Consider the following 20,750-nt stretch of genomic DNA (forward strand, 5'->3'; position numbering starts at 1 on the left):
GATCACGCTCGAGCATATTAGACCTGCTGTGGGCTGGTAAGCAATCCCGCATATCCTGGAATATCCTAACTTTGCCCTTGACACAAGGAGGCCTAGGGGCCCCAGACTTCGAACTATATGCATACTGCGCCCGGGCGCAATTCCTCCATTACTGGCAGCATTCCATGCCATACCAGCCACACGTGGCGATAGAACTTGACAAAGTGGCTCTCCTCCCACTAAATACAGCACTCTATCACCAATATAAGCACCCTCATCAGGAGATGGACACCGTTGAAACACTCAGATGGGCATGGCGGGGTTAGCAAAGAGCACACCAAAACATTTTATTTGCACCATCCATGCCGATAGGCGGGAACCCACTGATTGCACCTCTGCTGGACGCCGCCACCAAACAAAGGGCGGCATCCCACGCGCTCCTGACAGGTAAAGATCTATTCCCAGAGGACAAATTTATAACACTACAACAAATGTGCAAGGAGACACCACCTACAGCACTGGACACGCTGTTCTACTATCCAATTAGAGCAGCTTGCAGGGCCAGATATGAGGAATTTCCGCAAATACCCCCTGTGCTTCCGGCACTGGAAAACATTTTCTCTGTGCCCTCCGCACATAAACGAATCACGCGCCTTTACAGTATTACTCAACAAGAGTCCCCTATTACTGTAGTCCACTCAAAAGCAGAATGGGAGCAGGACGCAGACATTACCATAACAGACCAACAATGAACCTTCTGTTGTACCCAACTAAAACATTTATCACCAAATTACAGACTTCGGTTGATTCATTTTAACTACTTACACCGTTTATATCGTACACCATCACAGTTACACTGCATGGGGCTACACCCGGACACAAGCTGTTGGAGATGCGGTTATCAGAGAGCCACTTTTATCCACCTGGCATGGGACTGTAGACATATAGCATCATTATGGTCAGCAGTTTTTAAGCATATTGGTCAAATGACGAATTATTCCATAGTGGGTTCTCCGTTGATTGCACTGCTGGGCTATGTCCTAGATGCGCCTAAAGGAAAGAGAAAACTAATAGCCATTTTGCTGCTCTTGGCTAAGAGGCAAGTGGTGATGCATTGGAAAAAACAGAAGCCTCCAACAGTGGCAGAATGGGTATCCAGCGCTACCTACTGCAAAACGGTCCCTTTATTGGTTGCTAATGCCTAGCAGGTCCCATCCAAAGGACATATGGGAACCATTTATAGCCTGGTTGGGCGCAAGAGGGAGTGTAGAGTAGGATGAGTAACAGACGCCAAAGCAACAGGTATGTAGGGATACACAAGTGGATGGGCGGATTGAGGCGGTCATAGGTCATGTAGGTCAAAATGAATAAATAGTGCCGAGGTGTGTGATATTGTGGGGGACAGTCATATAGCACTAAAACACCATTGCTGCATTAATTAAAAATGTGCAAACGAGTAAATATACAGTATAATTAATGTGAATGTCAGACGGTAGTTGTCTAGGTTTAGTTATTGTTCAAATTGCTGATACAAATGTACATTATGTATGTGCAGGCACCACAACTCTCAATGATTACATTTCGATGTGACACAAATGTGCAACAACGTGATTATGATGATATGTACAATTTAAATAAAAATTTTAAAAAAATTAAGCTCCTGAGCCCACCCCACCCAGACTTCCTGCTATGGGAAGAGAACACCTCCCCTCTCCTAAGCTATTATCCCTGCTCTGGGATCAGTTTTCATCCCTCATTAAGGTCAAACACTTGATTGACAGCTTCTATACAGCTAGTGCAAATTAGCTTCCGTGAGAGAGTGGGTGAATTATTTTTCTATCTTGTCCCAAAACAGATACTGAATTAATATTTTTATCTGTACTCTAGTTTTCTCGTAGGACATCAAGGGCCTTTCAAAGTGAAAAAAGCCGATTTGGGGCTTGTCACTGCCGGAACATAATTACTTTAAATTTCTACATGTACCACTTTTAACTACCAGGCACCCTCTCTTGTGAGCTAGGAGGCCTAAAGAGGGATGACTTCTTGAATTTCAAAAAGAAAGTTTCCCCCGTCTAAAGCTTTATTTTGACAGGTTGGACTGCAGATATAAAGTGCTGCAGTCTGCAAGTGATAAGTAACTTTCTATGCCATAAATGTCATTTCTGCACTATATGCTATGCCGTTCTAAGAACGTTAAATGCACCACTGGGGTATTAGCCAATTTCTAGGGGTCAGAGCACATTCTTGGGGCACTAAACAGCAGTGCCCCCTGTTTGCAGAGTCTAAAAATCAGCAGTAAAAGTTACAAATAATGGGGGTGACAACGCAAAAAGGGAGTAAAATGGGAGAACGCATAATCCTATGCTCTGACTTTCAAGACTGGAAATTAGTTGAACCTGACTAACACAATTACTGATTCTGTGGTGTGTTGTTTCTATTAGACCCCTAACATTACCAGGGTACCAGATAGAATCTGAACCTCTAATATGACCACTATACCCCAAGAAAATCTTGGAAACTGATCTACCCTTTAGTTTTTACCGCTGCATTCCCAAGGTAGACACAAAAATTATATATTTCTGTTTTTTCCAACATTCCGCAGTTTATAGGTAATTAACCAGCAAATATAACACAGGTCCCCAGCTGGTACTTGTCGGAACCTGTTTGATGGGCAAAGAACCTACTGGGTCCCAACATTGTTTGCCATTGGTATCCTGGGGTTCGTCCTAATATGGCTGTGCAAACGCGGCCTGGGAGAACCCTTGCTGCTCTTTACTGTCAGGATAGTGAAGGCAAGTATTCACAAGCTACTCAGGGATGTATTAAACACACAAAAGATGATGGGAGCAATGCTAGCAAATAGTCTAGCCACTGATAATTGCACAGGGTAGCATTCCATCCCATTGCTTTTTGCCCAGTGTGCCACTCCAGACAGATACTCACCGTATGTGAATCAGTACTGACCCTTCTCCTCATTGGATTAATTTATCTCAAACTGCCAGGTGTGGCCCCCTCTAGAAGGGAACACAAGCAACCGAGACCTGTTTTGTTTTTGTCAAAACATTTGTATACAGTAAGCTTAGATCCTATGACACAGCAAGCCCGGGAGCCATGTCTATGTAGTTCTGGGAGGTAGCAAGGGGACATGAGCTCATAACTCAACAGTTACTCAGCACAGTAACTTAATGTCCAGTCCAGTGCTAGCCTATTTATAAAAAAATGCTATTTAATCCAATAGCAGTCCTAAACACAGCACAGTTCAATCAAGTATTCAGTAAGGGCAACCAGCCATGTCATGATTTGGTCATGTGGCGCTGTACCAGCTTTAAACCCACTGAGCAGTCTCCCAACCCGGTTGACACCTAATAAGTTCCCCACCCCCACCAGTTATAAAAGTAGCATGACTCAATCACTGATGCAGATTCTGGCACCCTATAAGTCAAATGAGCAACCAGTTCATGTGAATCATATGTTCTACCCCTGGTTGTGTAGTTAGTACCAAGTTAGTCCATGAGTCTCTCTTGCTCAGCTAGTGTTGGTCTGGTGGCTTAGTCTCCCTCTCAGGCAGAGATCTGCAGTAGTTGGAGTCAGTTCTTGAAAGCCAACAAGGAGGCAAGGTGCAACGTCTCTTCTCACACTCCACCTTTGTTCAGTTGAGTTGCAATCTGCGGCACAGTCGCTTCTACACAGGAGCTGTTTCAGCTGCTATGGCCCCATCCACCCAGCAATATGGATGCAGCTCAGCTTGGGCTGTTAGCTGACACTGAAGCATAGAGGGGCTCTGAAAGGACCTATACAAGCAACAAGGCCCGACCAGGCCGAGCAGTCCACATGGCAGTTGCATCTCTGGCCATGACAACAAGATCACCACTTCAGTCACAGCCCAGACTGGGCCATTGCATTCAGGTAAGTCTTTTCATGGTTCCCACCAGACACCTTGCGAAAGACCGGGAACCCTATGCAGCATATGCCACTCTTGGCTTCACTCCCAAGCAATCAGCTTTCTCAGGGTGTTCCACTGTCTAGGAACACGCTGGGATTCTCCTTGTACACAGTCTTTGCTCCTACAGGGTCATGTGACTCCTCTCGATCAGGCAGGCTTCTAGGTACCAGGCAAACCCTCCGCTTCTCCAGCAAAATGTGGAGTTTGATACCTCTGAGAAACTGACTGTTAGGCAGACACTTGCTCTAGCCCCATAGCAGTTCTTCGAGTACTCTGCGGAGCATGCCCTTTCTTGATCTGATCTGGTGGTAGTTTGTTTTTCACTCAAACATTTCCTGAATTGGGGATGTGGATTCACTGTCTCAACCATCCAAACCAATTTGGTGTGTTTTTTTCCCCAACTGTCTTTATACTTCTCTCTATACACAGCCTTGGTGTAGAGTGATGCTACTCAGAGAAGGTATTCCAGAGGCTGTCTGGAAAGTGAAGCACCCAAAACATAAGCACAATGAAGTTTGAGGCTTCTGCACAGGGCTGTTATAGGCACCTCTGAAGTAACATCAGGGATCAACATATCGGCAGGCTAGGCCTAGAAACCGTCTCACTTTAGACTTGAACTGCATTTCCACCCCTCACCTCTGCCATTAGCTAGAAGGCAGTATTCAGGAAAAACTAACTGGCAACCCCTTGCTAACCGATTTCTTTAAGGAATTTCAGAAGGTATCTATGTGTCTGTACTCCTCACTTCAGTGTCTGGTTCTCCACCCCCAGCCACAGGAAAGAAGACAATCTACTTCCACTGCCTGGGAAAGCTTTTTAAGTCCACCACCTTGTGCCATGCTAAACCAGGGTCATCCAAAATTGATCCCATTGGTTCAGTACTCAGCCTACATGCGGCATGTCATTGCAGGGTTCTGGGCATTGACATAATAGCAGGATTTTACTAAAGCGGTCCCTTTGGAGGACACTCATTGGCACAGGTTAAAAAGGGTCTGTTCAATTATCAATCTCAAACCATGCCACACTGCTGTATAATGCCACCACTGCTTTATGTGCTATACCCAGGACAGGGACATCTGTACTCTGTTCTTTGAAGGAATTCTTGATATGCCTCTCCAGGTCATGGGACAGTTCCAGGACCTAGCTTAGTCATGGACCGGCCTCAGCCAATGCACTCGCATTTACAGTAGCGTGATGCTAGGGCCAGAATAAGTCAGGACACCAGATACACACGCAATTGGGCACTCAGGGTAGTTTGATATGCTCACATAGCATGCAGGGTACATTCCCGTCCCAACAATACTAATGCCACCTTTTGATATGGTAATAACAGATTGTTACTTTAAATGAGGAGTGAATTTCACAATACTTTAACAATTCAGTAGCAACAAGTTACCTCAAGAAGATAAACTACACATTCCAACAATTGAGCAAATGAACATTAGAAAGCAAATTTGTTTAACTCATTATAAACTAACCAGTATAAATACATTTTTTCCATACTTAGGTTTTTAAAATATTGGGAGCTGTTATGCATTTTTGTTTGCAATAAATTTGGTATGGATCTGTGAAAGAAGCGAACACTAGCTATGAAAACTTTTCAGGCATCATGTGAAAATAAGCAATCTTGGTACCACAACCATTACAGACTGCTTCACGCACAATAGAAGATTGGAAATGAAAAGCCAAATATTCCTGAGGACCGCCGAGCATTGAATATTTTCTGTAGGGATATCTTAAAGCTAGTAAGAATTCCAAAAGGGATTACCAGGAAATTGAGTAGTGTAAGCTCTTATTGGTTTGTCAATAAAATCCCAAGGTAGGATCTGACGCAAACCAAACCTTGCAAAAAGAGACTCAGACTAGTGTGACCATGTAGACGATCTGTATGGTTCAACTGACTGGTGAGTATTTAATCCTAATGCATTATTATGAGAGCAATTTTTCGGTCCCCAACCACACCATTCTATAGTGTATCAATGACTTGGATGTCAGCCGAGTCCAGTGGTATCCCTATTGATGCCATCAACATAGAATCTCATTCTTGGGACACAGCTTTGGAATCCTATTTTGCTCTTATGTTGCACACTGGTAACACATCAGAATAGGCTTCAGGATTTGAGTAGTTGCCTTTTGATGAACTCAATTTCTTTATTTTTTGAGTTAGTCTGTTTCGGTCTAGGTAACACTATCCTTGTGTTTTGCGTTACAAACTAAAATATTGCTACAGAGGTTTATTCTGTTCCTAGATGCAGCATATATAGCAAACACAACAAGATGAGGGACGGTGCTGAAACTTTTCAACCACTCACCCGTCAAAGATCTCAGTTTAATCCATTGTTCTTTTGCCCACTCTGCCACCCCAGTTTGAACCAGCCATATGCAAATCATTCATCACCCTGATCCTCATAGGAACAGTCCAGCCCGAACTGCCAAGCCAGGCACTTCCTGGACCAGAAACCAGCATTCCTAGGACCGGTTTTGGGGTTTCACCCCTCATCAGCCAGGCTAGCTTGAATCCAGTGGCACAGTGAGTAAGGGACCCATGTCTTGGCATTGTTGTGTTTGTTGTATTCGCCATAAGTGGCCAAGGATATGCCCAGACGTGGGTCCCTTGCTCGCTGTTCCACTGGATTCAAGGTATCCCGGTCCCAGGATACTTGTTTCCGGTCCAGGGAGGACCTGGCCTGGCAGTTCGGGCTGGACTGTCCAATGAGGCACAGGGTCAAGACTGATTTGCATATGGTAGGGTCCAAATTGCAGTGGCATGGTGAGCAAAAGAACGATGGATTAAACCCAGATCTCTTGAATGGGTTGAGTGGTTGAAACGTTTCAGCACCGTCCCTCATCTTGTTGTGTTTGCTATATATGCTGCATCTAAGAACAGAATCAACCTCTGTAGCTATATTTTAGTTTTTAACGCAAAACACAAGGATCCCGCCTTTCATAGAAAAGTTTTGTATAGCACACACTGCATTTTAAAGAGTGCATGTTTTGTTTTGTCACAAGTCTTTTACTTCCATTAAGTCCGTCACAAGAAAACCGTTAGAGGTGAGCATTTTGGGCATATAAGGACAGCATCTAGATTTAAAGATTGCAGTACTTTAAGGTAATTTGAAGAATGACGGGGACAAGATGTTCATATATAAATGCAAACTACTCGTCAGTGCACTGAGAGGCACTTTTAACACGCACAGCAGCTCAATGAATTAAACATTTTCACTCCAGATGCACAGATTGTCACATCCTGGCTACACATCTTGCATCCTTCTCTGAGGTATTCCTTGCCCATTTGAATGACCTTGCCCAGACTCCGCAGCTTACAGTGATATAGACCTGACATGTAACTAGCGTCACTGAAGCTTATCCAGGTTTTCACAGGCCCTTATTTAAAGTGCAACCGTCTATATCAAAGCCCTACCAGAAATCCAGAATCCTTGACCTAGCATTCCAGTAACCTTGCACAACCTATAGGCCCATAGTTGCACGCACGTTTACCCCTTATCTGACTGACTCGTCCTCAGCCCCACCAATATTCAGTCACCAATGGCAGGACAGTTGACTATGTCTAGCTCTAACTCAAGTCCTCAAGTTAATGTTTCCGACTTTGACCATGCCATACTCTATTTTTTTTTTTTTTTTTTGTGACATAGGTGGTTTTCTGACTCGCTGCCTTCCAAATTGTCTGCATTTACCAGGGCACTGGCCTACCATATGGTTAACTCTGAACTGGCACTCGCTCAGCCCTACTGGCCGCCCAGAGATAGTGACTCCTCACCGGGCTAACCAGAAATTTGTAATACTGGTCTATCTAGTGTCTTTACCTGCATACCACATGCAGATGCTGCTGGCAAGGAGGACTTGCCATCCTGCCACACCCTGTGCCACTTGCTCATACCTCCTAGTGTAGATGAAGAGTTTGGCCTTGCTTTGCCCACCCTCCGATCTGACGACTTAAAACCCTTTTTCTTTTTCAGTTTGCGAATTTCTTGAATCTCCTTATTTGAAGTCCACAATTGTTTTTTTTTATTCTTTTTATTTATTTACCTGTTCTAAATGACTTTTCTTGTACCCCACAGTGCTTGTCTTCATCTACTCGTCCATCCTCACTGTCTCTCCTTCATACTTGCTTACAGTGCTGCTCTTGTATTCACCTTGTGACATTCACAAATTCATTGAAACTCCCCTGTTTTGGAAAACAGCTCATATTCCCAAATTCAAAATTGTGGCTATATGCTGTTTCTAAGGTTGAGCCTAGCGCAGCGCGCATGCGTTGCTCCGGGAGAAAGCCTCTTGGAATCACTTTAGACTTTCTGCAAACTCGTGCGTGTGGTTTTCGATTTTCCATACATGCTATTGGCCTTTGCGTGTGGCTTTAAAAAATGAAAGCACGCAATTGGCCAAAGGTGGGTGCTTGTTCCACCTTTTCTGAAAATGTTTACTCCCAGAGCATTTAACTGTCGGTAGCAAGCAGCTGCGCGCAGCGTGCCATCTGTTGTGGATCATGTTTCATTTCAAGACCTTGCAGCTTTCCTTACAAGGCGAATCCCCTCCACCCCGGCCAAGGTACAGACCCCACTGCCACAAGAGTGCGCGCTTCTTTTTCCAGCACTCGCATTTCATCTGTCAGCACTCTCTTCCTGCACCGTTATCTTTGTATTAGTATGTTATTGTCAAGACATTTGCTGTACTCTGTAGTTGGCCTCTATAGTTGCCTCTTTTTCGGTACCATCTTAAAAATTAACCTCACCTTTTAACATTAGCGTTTTTTCATCACTGTGGTGCGTGCTTCCTTTTACACCTCTGCGCAGCTGTGGTGCGTGCTACCTTCGACATCTCGGTATAGTGCACAGCTGTGGTGCGTGTTTCCTTTCCCCACATTGCTTTTGGTGCTCGCTCGATCCAAGGGTGTAGCGCAGTCCCTTGCTCGGGGCTTAATTTGAGCTGGTGTCTGCTGGTGCGCACATGGGCAATTAATTATTAGCACTTGCTTTTTGTGCGTGCTCGCTGGCACGGGCTGCTAAAAAATGCCTTTGCACAGCTGTGGTGCGTGCTACCTTTCATATCTCTGCACAGTGCACACCTGTGGTGCATGCTTCCTTTCCCCCCCATTGCACAGTACACAGCTTAAAAATTGACCGCACCTTTTAACATTCGCGTTTTTTCAGCACGTGGTGTGCGCTTCCTTTCACACCTCTGCGCAGCTGTGGTGCGTGCTACCTTTGACATCTCTGCACAGTACACAGCTGTGGTACGTGCTTCCTTCCCCCCCCATTGCACAGTACACAGCTTCAAAATGGGCTGCACCTTTTAACATTCGCGTTTTTCCATCAGCGTGGTGGGTGCTCCTTTCACATCTCTGCGCAGCTGTGGTGCGTGTTATCTTTGACATCTCTGCACGATGCACAGCTGTGGTGCATGCTTCCTTTACCCCATTGCACAGTACACAACTGTGGCGAGTGCTTCCTTTCACCTTATTGCCCAGCTGTGGTGCATTCTTCCTTTCACCCCACTGCACAGTGCACAGCTGTGGTGCGTGTTTCCCTCACCCCACTGCACCTGCCCCCTCCATCACACCCACGTGGTTCTCTTGTTTTCTGTTTAATAAACAAATTTCACACACAGATGCCCAGGTTTCTGATGTTAGCATTTGTGAACTCGCTGGACCTCGCAGCTTTTCCTACAAGGCGCGTCCCCTCAACCCCAGCCGAGGGACAGACCCCACCACCAAAAGCTGGATTATAAAGCGCCCTGACAGAAGCACCAAGGTGGACTTTGCAGCTTTCCTTACAAGGCGCGTCGTCTCCACCCCAGCCGAGGGACAAACTCCCCCGCCACAAGCTGCTGTGATAGTATGATATTATTAATTCTTATTATTCCTTGCAACTTTGGCATTTACATTATTGCCCTTTATTACACTATTTGTTAGTTTTTAAATCATCAGCAGCAACATTTGTGCCCCTGTGCTGCCCAGACAGGAAGCACACCAGTACCGCCACTGTAACGGGAGGGAGACCCACCACCCCTCCCACACTTCCAACAGACGGCTCTACAGTAAACAGTCTGTGTATTGTTTCTTATCGCTGCAATTTATCTCCCTTCACTGGCTCCTCACCCACCCCCAAATAACAATATTAGCATCAACACAGTAACACCTCCTCATCAGTGCACCACCACCAGTGCAGCAACAAGTCACGATCAGCACAGCATTACCTCAGATGCACTGCAGCAACACCTCATTATCAACACAGCACCATCTTAGCATTAGCACATCACCACCTCCACATCAGTGCACCACCACCAGTGCAACACCAGCTCAGCAGCTGCACAGCCCCACACCAGCAGCAATTCAGAACCAACGCAGCACCACTTTAGCATCAGTACAGCAACACCTCAACACAGAACAAAAACAACATCACTTGGCACCACATAAGCACCACTTCAGCTACACAACAGCGGCATAACTCATCAACACACCATCACTCAGCACCACCTATGTATCATTCAATATCATATAAGCATCACCTCGGAACCAGCGCACCACCACTTCAGCATCACCTCAATATCATTCGGGATCACCTGAGCATCACGTCCGCCACTACTCACAACCACCTCCGCATCACTCCACACCACTTCAGTTTGGCATAAAAAGTTTACTTCTATTAATTCTTCACAAATAACTCTCCACTACTCCTATATAATTAAGATGCTATTCACAACATCCACCCTCCCGTTGTTTATATCGAACACCTAACAATAAAAACTGTAACAAAAATTAATTACAAGAAGCAAGGAACATTTGATAGCATTGCATAAACAAATAAACTAGAACACATTTTTTGGAATAATTTTGTTTTTTAGTACAATACTTCAGTTATATATAATGTTTTTTCAGTTAAATGTAAGGTGACAGAAATAGTTATAACACTTTGTTTATTATAACTTATACATTTTCAACATGCTGCACAACATTCACAATGCTTTACAACACACATTAAAAACGTTAACAAAGCCAATAGCTCTGTCTAAACACTTATAACGCCCCAAAGGGCGTGTTTCCCCTTTGCGAAATTATTTTCCAGGTGTGAAACTCATCGGTTTGAGTACATTCGAAGATGGTTGGAAAGAAGGTATTTACCAAGCAATCGTTTTTCATAAAAAATTTAAAGATTGCCTGTACTCGTACGTTTTGCGCTTGAAAATATATTGGTGAAGTTATTTCTGAAGTTTATTCCATCATGACCTTCCTGGCACCATTGTCAGATACAGAATCTCAAAAAAACTAAACCGCTTTGCATCGAGAATACTTTGATTAAAGATCTACTTTCATTACAAGTTGATGTAAATCTGTTAAGTGGTTAGGTTTCGCCTGAACAGCGGGCATGTGCTGTCGTAGAAATCTATTGTTTAGGAATAAAAAAAACGGGCTTAAAGCCCGCCCCTTTCTTACTATTGGTTGGCTCCGACGTCCCCCTCATTTCCTTGCTTCCTATTGGCCATAGCCGCCTTCTCACTTCTGCTTCCTCCTGAGGCACCGTGTGTGTCCCTGCTGTGGAGCATTAACTAAGTGCAACTTCCTGTCTGCAGGCATTGTCCTTCCACTGGCTGCAGGCCCCTGAAGGTACTTGGAGGAAAAGAAAGCACTATGACAGTCCATGCTGGCCACAAGATAGCGCTTATTAAAAGATTTATTTATTTACTTTTAGCCATGTTGCGCAGTAGCCCGCGCTGCTGTGCAGCATCTAAAAAAACATTGATTAACCAAATAGATACTGCATAAGCAAAACCTATTGGCTTTGATGTAGATCTGCACAAAATTTGCAAACCGATTTGTAGATGGTCGAGCTAGATGAGTCCGTGATCGGATACAGACCCAAGCACCTTTTTGTGAAGTGTAGGTTTATGCTGGAGGAAGTGCTTGGGGGATTTTTCCTCGGTCTCTCCATTTGTGCTAGATGAGTGCAAAATGTCATGCAGATTCGTTGAACGACGTTAAAGGATTTTTCTATGGAAAGCATGGCCAACTACATGGTTGCTATTTTCGAATGTGTAATATCATTTGCAAAAGAGCATAGATCATGTGAGAAGTGCTGCGTGAATTTTTCAAACCGGTTTTCCAGAAACGGCTATTAACTGCCAGCCATGGCGAAGATCCCCCAAAAGTGACTGACATGTAATTTATTTTTGTGAAGGCCACTCTTTGAGGTCCTGGCCACAATGTAGGCTAATGAATCTTATTCTTCACTAGTTCTGAGAAATCAAATAAAGCTTTAATTTTCACACTGGATTTGCACTATTCTACTCTTCCACAGAATTTTTTAGTTTTAAACTTATTCCATGTATTTATATATATTCAAATACATGTTTTTAATTTTCTTAGGGTAAAATAATGTGTTCATGCAAACAGGCTATCTACGAGTTTATGCGTCTTGGGCACTTTCCAGAGGCAAAGTACATAAGAAAAGCTAAATTTGCTTTAGAGTGCATGCACTAAATACAAATAGGTAAATAGAGAGGCAGATAGTGTTAATTATCAGCGTTTGATCAGAGCGACTACCAGCAAATGAACGAGAGTTATCAGGACACTACCTATTTTGAACAACGCTGTATGATAACTATAGAGCACCACTTATTTGAGAAGCAGGAGTGTACATTTGACGGTGAGTTAGTGGCTTTTGAAGAGCTTTTTCACAAGTTATGATAGTTTACAAGGCGATCGTGGTCCTGGTAGACAGACTTTTGAATAAGTAGTAATACTCATACCTTATGATTATTAATCCTGTGGAGTATTAAATATTTTCTTGAATTTACATTCGCATGTTCTCCCTTTTTGTGTTTTAAAGTTTCCATCCCGTATTATCTGGTTCATATCCTCGTTTTTCACTCTAGAAGATCGCAGTCTGATGTAAGGGTGCACAACTGATGGCACCAGGTACCCCAAGGTGTAATTTTTAACAAATTCTTCAAAATCCCAGAAGCAGCCACTTTGATTAATCTGTGTAACTGAACAATGATTTAACAACATATCGCACTCGAAGATAAATATTTTTACAAGAAAGCAATTTGTTATTTAAAACAAACTTAATTCCACACAGTTAAAAAAAAAAAAAAAAAAAAAATCTTTCACATTACACTGCCAAAGTATACATTCAAATGGTGTCCAATGGGATAGAGAGAATCCTTCCGACTAGGGTTTGATGCGCTCGTATTTCACCATTAAGCAGAGCTACAGCTGTGGTTGGCTGTGATTCTCACCACTTCCATCTCGTATAATACAATTTGAATCTATTGTTAATGTAAAGCGCCTTTTTAAACTGTTTGGGAGTACTTTTATTATAATTAATGGATTAAAAAAATAACCTTTTCGTGTGCGATAGGTGATAGTGATAGTTAAGTTACTCATTATCTTTTGAGATGCAGGTCTAAATAACATGATATTTCGTCCTACCAAATAAGTTCAGTGCTTTAGCCTAGTTGATAATTTCAGATCTGTTTAATTAAAAGACAAGAATTCCTTGTCCATGTCTGGGTGTACGGAGGTTTAGTTATTTGACCACAGGCTGAGTGCTTGCTTCTGCTCGCCATCTCCATACATTCATAATGAATTTCTTATAAGCCTTCAACATTTCAATTGCATTTCCATTTTCTTATATATTTTATTCGACTCGTATTCTCTGTTCTGTGTCAGAGAGCTAAACTGTGGTTTTATTTCCTCTTCGTATAGGTGATAAATGGTTTGATGGAGCGTCCAGATTGGGAGCAGGCCATAAAGATACCAGTTGGAATCCTGCCATGTGGTTCTGGGAATGCCCTGGCCGGAGCACTCAACTTTAATGGGGGGTTAGTGAAATTAAGTATAACATTAAAACAGTTATGAGAACATATTCATACTTTAAAGCAAATGTTTTTATAGTATTATTTTTTAGATTAAGGTGTTCTTACACCTCTGGTTGGATGAATGGCCTTTGATAATGTAGGGGTGATATTTCATGATAACCTAACTTCTGAAAAAAAACTTTTACAAAAGCACGTTTCCACGGATACATGTCCTACTGAGATCACCTTAGGGTTTTCAGATGCACCTTTTTCAACTGATGCTACTTATTACATTTCTATGATTAGGGTTAGATTGCAAAACACAGATGCATTTCTATAATTAATGGGGGGAAAAAATGAAAGTCTAGTCCTTTATCATCTAGAGGCACAGGACTCTGCTGGCTCTGCTTTGGGATTCTTCCTGGATTCTAACATTGACCTGCTCTGAGCTACCCCTTGTGAATTTCTATTTTCTCCAAAGAAAGGTAGAACAAAATTTCTTTCTGCAAAATAGGCCCATCAATATCTTTTCTTCAGTGTACTTTGAATGACAAAGGCATCATTTGTCCTAGGACTTTGAATTCTGGTACTTTGCAGTGCCAGGAGGATTTCAAAATGGCTTTGATGCAATATTGCTTGTCTACAATCTTGCTTCTTGTCCTGCACATTAAAAAGTTTCCTCTATACATTCCACCTGAAATTCACACAGAGTATGTATATGTATTTATATTTATATTATATATATATATATATATATATATATATATATATATATATATATATATATATATATATTACCTACTGGCGGTCGCCAGTAGGTAGTTATAGTTAGGACCACGTTTCCATAGGAAAACCTCAACATTCTATTTTGAATAACTTTGGCGCCGGTCGACGAATCCTCGCGAATTTCTCAAAATAGGTGGGGCGCTACGCTCCGCTCCTACCCTGAAAGTCTCGGGGGGATTCGTCAAGCGGGGGCTGAGATAAAAGGGGGGTCCCAAAACGCGTTTTTCCCATGCATTTTTCCATAGGACCTTTAGAACGAGCTACAGCCCGAACGGCTGAACAGAATTACTAGAAATTTGGCAGAGAGGTAGTCCCTAGGTCAAGGAAGTGCCTTTTGTAGGTTTGGTGTAAATCTGTTCAGTAGATTCTGAGAAAATAGCCTTTAAATCAATATATATATCTGAGCCCGCTTACGGTACGCTAACCGTACGCTTACGGTAAGCGTACGGTGGCGTGCGCGAGCGCGATTCTGATTGGCTCTTAGATCTTAGTAAACATTCGAATCGGCAGAAACCAGGAAGCGGCGTCCGCCATTTTGTCTACCGCACTGAGTGTTATGTATCAAACATGATGGCCAAAAACATGTTATGGGGATGTTTTGACAACTCCCTCTCACATAGTCATGTTGAGGGAGTCCCCAAACATCCCCCAAGAGCAAAAACGGCATTATTTTTTTTTCGGCAAATTCGCGGGGTACGCTTACCGTACGCTTACCGTAAGCGTACGGTAAAAAAATAAAAATAAAAAAAACACTATCCACACTTTCTCCACCCCTTGTGCAAATGGTGGCCGAAGGCCACCATTTGTGCATGGCTTATCAGAGCACAGAAATTTCCCAAAAAATTTCAACAGATTACCTATCACAAGGAAGCGCATAATATGTCCTCCATGTGCGCACGGTGCGCGAAGCGCATCGTGCGTACATGGCCCATCTAGCGTAACGTGGGCACGGCACTAACTGCGTAAAGTGGGTGCGCGGTGCGCGAAGCGCACCGCGTGCTCACTGTGCGCGCACGGTGCGTGAAGCGCACCGTGCGCGCACGGAACGAACTGCGTTAAGTGGGCGCGCACGCCACGAATGGCGTAAAGTCACTTAGCATTTAAAAAACCGTACAAATTCACTGAAAAAACCATAGGTTTCACACACGTTATAGTTAGGAATTAGCATTTAAAAAACCTTGCAAATTCACTGAAAAAACCATAGGTTTCACACATGTTATAGTTAGCGGAAATTTTACTGATAAAAAACCAATGAAATTGCCCCGTTATAGTTAGTGCTGGCAACTATAACTCACGCGACCGCAATCTTCTGCTGATGACATATGTGTCTTTATGAAAAAAAAATATTTGTAATATATGTATAGCTAAAAATGTATGGAAGAAGACATGGGCAAATAAGTGTCTAAATACAGTATTAGCATCAGCAGAGGATTGCGGTCGCGTGAGTTATAGTTGCCAGCACTAACTATAACGGGGCAATTTCATTGGTTTTTTATCAGTAAAATTTCCGCTAACTATAACATGTGTGAAACCTATGGTTTTTTCAGTGAATTTGCAAGGTTTTTTAAATGCTAATTCCTAACTATAACGTGTGTGAAACCTATGGTTTTTTCAGTGAATATATATATATGTATATATGTATGTGTGTATATAATAAATATATACACGGTGGCATGTGTGGCTGTAGATACCCATGCTCTGCATACTCCTGCCATCTAATGTTTGATTCAGAGTTGTGCAACTGTTTTTTTTTTTCTAAGAAGTCTTTCGAATCGTGGGGTAGAGTGACTCTTCCTCTCGGTGATAGTGTGCATATGCATCGACTCCTTTGTTAGATTATTTTATCTCCGCCGTCTGGTTCGGGCATATGTGCCTCTCCTCCATGTTCAACTCTGTTCGGTGGGAGTCTTTGGCCCTTTCCTGCCTTTGACGGTATAGTGAATCTCGATCATGCTTTTCCATACCGTTGCGGCTCGATAATCTTTCGAGACGGACATCCATCTATCGCCCTTTGGGGCCCTGCAGTCTCAGGCATACCTTGCGTCCACTGTCTGTATGGAAGATGTGTTCCTGATGGAGTGAACACCTCTTTGAATCTGGTGCAGTGTCACGCTAAATATCCACAAACGGACCTACACCAGGTGTGTAATCTCTGCCCAGCCCCAGACCACCATTAAGCCGACTGACACACCTGCAGATCTTTCCGATCCAAAAAGACACTTCATGATCGAAGGGCACGTCGATTGGAAATATCTTGCTGCAGCGAGGATGATAATCCCTCACCAAGGAAGAGCCAGAAAGTGAAGAGGAGAATGCAGCGTTCTCCGTCTTAAGATTTCTGGGTCTGATGTAGAGGAAGAGCTTGAGTGCACCCTGCCTCTCAGGCAGCACATGAGTACTGCTGTCTCCAACCCTGCACCACCGAAAAAGAGTTCCAAATACTTGCCCCTTCCACTTGTAGAGGTCGCTGGATTTCCACAGCCTTTAGACCATGGTCACATCCAAAAAGAGACTTTGGATGCCCCACCTTCGGGACCGGCTCCAAAACTGCCATTAAACATAAGCCTTATGCTTCGGCACCACCCTCATTGGATCAAGCGCATTCTTCAGTGTCTGCCAAGCCTTTGGATCCAACCTCCTTCGGTGCTGGAAAATAAATTTTCAGTTTCTTTGTCTTCGGCTGAGCCAGTTCTTGAAAAGATGCACATTAATCAAAGGAAGATCCACATTCAAGAAGGCTCAGGGCAAATCATAGCCTCACCACTTCCTAAAAGGCATTTAAAATTTGAGGAGGCCATGAACATTCCAGTGCCTCCCAAAAAGAAGACAAAAGGGAAGGTTATAAGTCCTGCACATCATCATCCTGCACTGCCCCCACCAGCACCACCACCTCCTCCACATTCACCACCACCATCTCCTCATTCTCCACATCAGGACCCACTAGACCATACACCTGCAGGTTCACCAACAGGGGGTTTAGGAGACCCATTAAGGGAACCAGATCCTTGGGATGTTTACGATACAGACCCCATAACTCCTAACAACCCAGATCTTTACCCAGCTAGCCCTTCACCACCGGAGGATGCTGGTTCTAATCAACAAGTAATTGTCAGAGCAGCTACCTTGTATGGAGTCCAGCTTCATAGGGAATCTCTAGAACAGGACTTCATATTTCACACTTTGTCATCCACCCATAAAGAGACCGAGTTTCTGCCCATTCTTCCAGGCATGTTACGGCACAAAGATGATATATTTAAAAAACCTGTACCCCTCTGAACCACTTTTTATATGTAGCCAGGTCCCACCAGACTCCATCGTGGCTACCACAACTCGTAAATGGGCAAATAGGCAAGTGGAAATACCCCACCTCCTAAGAGAGTGCAAATGCATTGATGATGCTGGGAAACGGGTTGCATCTCAAGCAGCCAATCATTCGTGTATTGCTAACTTCCAAGCCCTACTCGCACGTTATAATAGGGCCCACTGGAATGAAATGGAAGAACTGCTACAGTATCTTCCAGAAGAACACAAAAAAGGAGTCAACAAATAGTTAGTGAAGGCCAGGCCATCACCAATAATTCAATCAGATGTGCCTTCGATGCAGCAGACATAGCCACCAGGGGCATCAACACCAGTATTTTGCTCAGAAGACCGGCCTGGCTCAGGTGCTCATGTTTTAAACCAGAGGTTCAACTGGCATTTTTGAACATGCCTTTTGATAAAGAGCATTTATTTGGCCATCAAGTGGACTCCACTTTAGACAAAATGAAAAAAGACACTGCAAAAGCAATGAGAGCACTTCAAACTCCTACACCTCGCTGTTCCTTTCACCGCTCAGCCTACAAGGGCGCATTTAAATCCGTTGCCATGTATGCCTCCACTCCCCAATCACATAAAATCTGTCCGTGGAAGACTAGAGTCTTTTCACCCGGGTGTGGGAAACCATCACAACAGACCAATGGGTACTAGCCATTATCCAACATGGCTACCGTCTGGAGCTTATTACCACACCACCCAACATTCCGCCTCACAATCACAGACTATTGCAAGATCACTTAACTCTTCTGAAACAAGAGGTCCAAGCCCTTCTTCTCGAAGGGGCTATAGAACCAGTTCCCCTTCAACAACAAGGCACAGTGGTGTATTCCCTGTACTTTCTAATACCAAAGGAGGACTGGTCACGGAGACCAATCCTAGATCTCAGACCTCTCAACTACTACATCCTGTCAGAGCCCTTCCACATGGTCACTCTTCAAGATGTCATTCCACTTCTACAGATAGGTGACTTTATGGCCACTTCGGACCTAAAGGACGCTTACTTCCATGTATCCATTCATCTTGCTAATCACAAATACCTCAGGTTTGTTATAGCAGAAAAACACTACCGATTCGAAGTTCTCCCCTTCGATGCCCCTATTGCACCAAGGGTTTTTACGAATTGCCTAGCAGTAGTAGCAGCACACCTGTGTCGTCAAAACATTCATGTATTCCCGTACTTGGAAAATCGGCTAATCAAAGCCAATACCCATCTGCAGTGTCAACAACACAAACAAATAACAATAGACCTGCTACAGAATTTGGGATTCACCATCAATGTCCCCAAGTTTCACCTTCAACCCCTTCAAATTCAACCAGATTTATGAGCATTCCTCAACACGCAGGTAGGGTTAGCTTACCCTAATCCGGCTCGGATACAAAATGTCTACTTCTACTTCAATTTCAGACCAACAGCACACTCACAGTTCGCACTGCAATGCATCTACTAGGTATAATGGCATTTTGTATTGCATTAGTTCCCAACGCAAGACTAAATATGCTCCCTCTACAGCAGACGTTTTTTCATCAGTGCTCTCAGTCACAGGGTCACCTCCTGGATCTAGTTTTGATAGACTGCCAAACTCGCTGTTCTCTGCAATGGTGGAACTCTAAAAATGTATTGAAAGGGCAGCATTTTCTGGTCCATGTTCCTCAAATCACTTTAACTACAGACGCTTCAGAGAGGGGTTAGAGTGCACATCTCAAAAACCACACAATACAAGGTCTTTTGGATTCGAAACATCAGTCCCTACACATCAATTACTTGGAACTTCAGGGAGTATTCCTAGCACTGAAAGTGTTCCTTTCCCATCTATCTCACAAGGTTGTCCTAGTCTGGATGGACAATATGACAGCCATGTACTATCTACAAAAACATGTCAGGGGAGATACGGTCTTCCCAGTTGTCACACCTTTCCCGGACCATATGGAACAGGGCTCTTCACCATCACATTCATTTGTTGGCAGAATATATGCTGCAGAATATATTCTGGGAATGGACAACCATCTTGTGGACCTACTCAGGAGGACACACCAACAAACTCCTGAATAGGAACTCAACCCACAAGTCCTCCGACCCTACTTTCACCAGTGTGGGGGATCCTCACATAGACCTTTTAGCCACAAAAGAAAATTCAAAGTACCCAGACTTCACGTCCAGGTTCCCACACCCACTATCCAAGAGCAACGTGAATGTTAAAAGTAAGCAGCTCGTGCAATTCAATGCGGCTCCAAGCAGTTAGCGGCTCGATTCAATCAAGGGTGGGAAGGTGGAGCGGTCTATGAATGACGCCGTCTCATACCGCATACCACCGTGGTGGTCCTGCTTGGAGCCGCATTGAATTGCACGAGCTGCTTACTTTTAACATTCACGATAAAATGGACGAATCGCCGCAGTGGATCGGGACCCGACCCTGCTCCTCCTACCATTCACGATTATTCCCTCAGCCCCCAGATTGATACCAGCTCCCGATTGGCAGACGTCTCTGATGCTGCACCTTACCGAATACTCTCCCCTGTTGACATCAGGGTCTTACAGGCACTGCCCTGTACCGCGCACTGATGGTTTTCACCACACGCCCTACCAGTGTTCTGCGCCCCACCCACCGACAGTAGTCGATCTCCACTACTGCCCTGCTTGTTCCATTGCTTTACAGCACTCTAAATTACCTTGCAATCCGATCCTGATGATGGTCCTGAATTAATAGGACCGAAACGTCGTCGACCTACTTTTCAGCGCAACTCACAGCGCTCAATCAACTTTGGTTCTTCAAAGTCAAAATACCTTATACAGTCATTGTTTACAATCATCTATGTTGAACCATTGATTACTGTATATAACTTTTTCACCAATTCCGTTTCTTTTTGCGCCTTCCGCTGTTTATTACACTAGTAACTTGCGCCGTCACTC

The 20,750-nt window shown here is 43.8% G+C and overlaps 1 protein-coding gene across 1 annotated transcript in view; it reads left to right on the forward strand.

Annotated features, from left to right (window-relative positions):
• SPHK2 (sphingosine kinase 2) overlaps window positions 1-20,750 on the forward strand; it is a 199,214-nt gene that overhangs the window by 150,609 nt on the left and 27,855 nt on the right. Inside the window, exon 5 of the mRNA XM_085616525.1 lies at window positions 13,647-13,762. Within this exon, the coding sequence (XP_085472651.1) occupies window positions 13,647-13,762 (116 nt within the window). The remainder of the gene's footprint in view (window positions 1-13,646; window positions 13,763-20,750) is intronic.

The sequence above is a fragment of the Triturus cristatus genome, chromosome 7, assembly GCF_964204655.1.
Source record: "Triturus cristatus chromosome 7, aTriCri1.1, whole genome shotgun sequence".
Taxonomy (NCBI): Eukaryota; Metazoa; Chordata; class Amphibia; order Caudata; family Salamandridae; genus Triturus; species Triturus cristatus.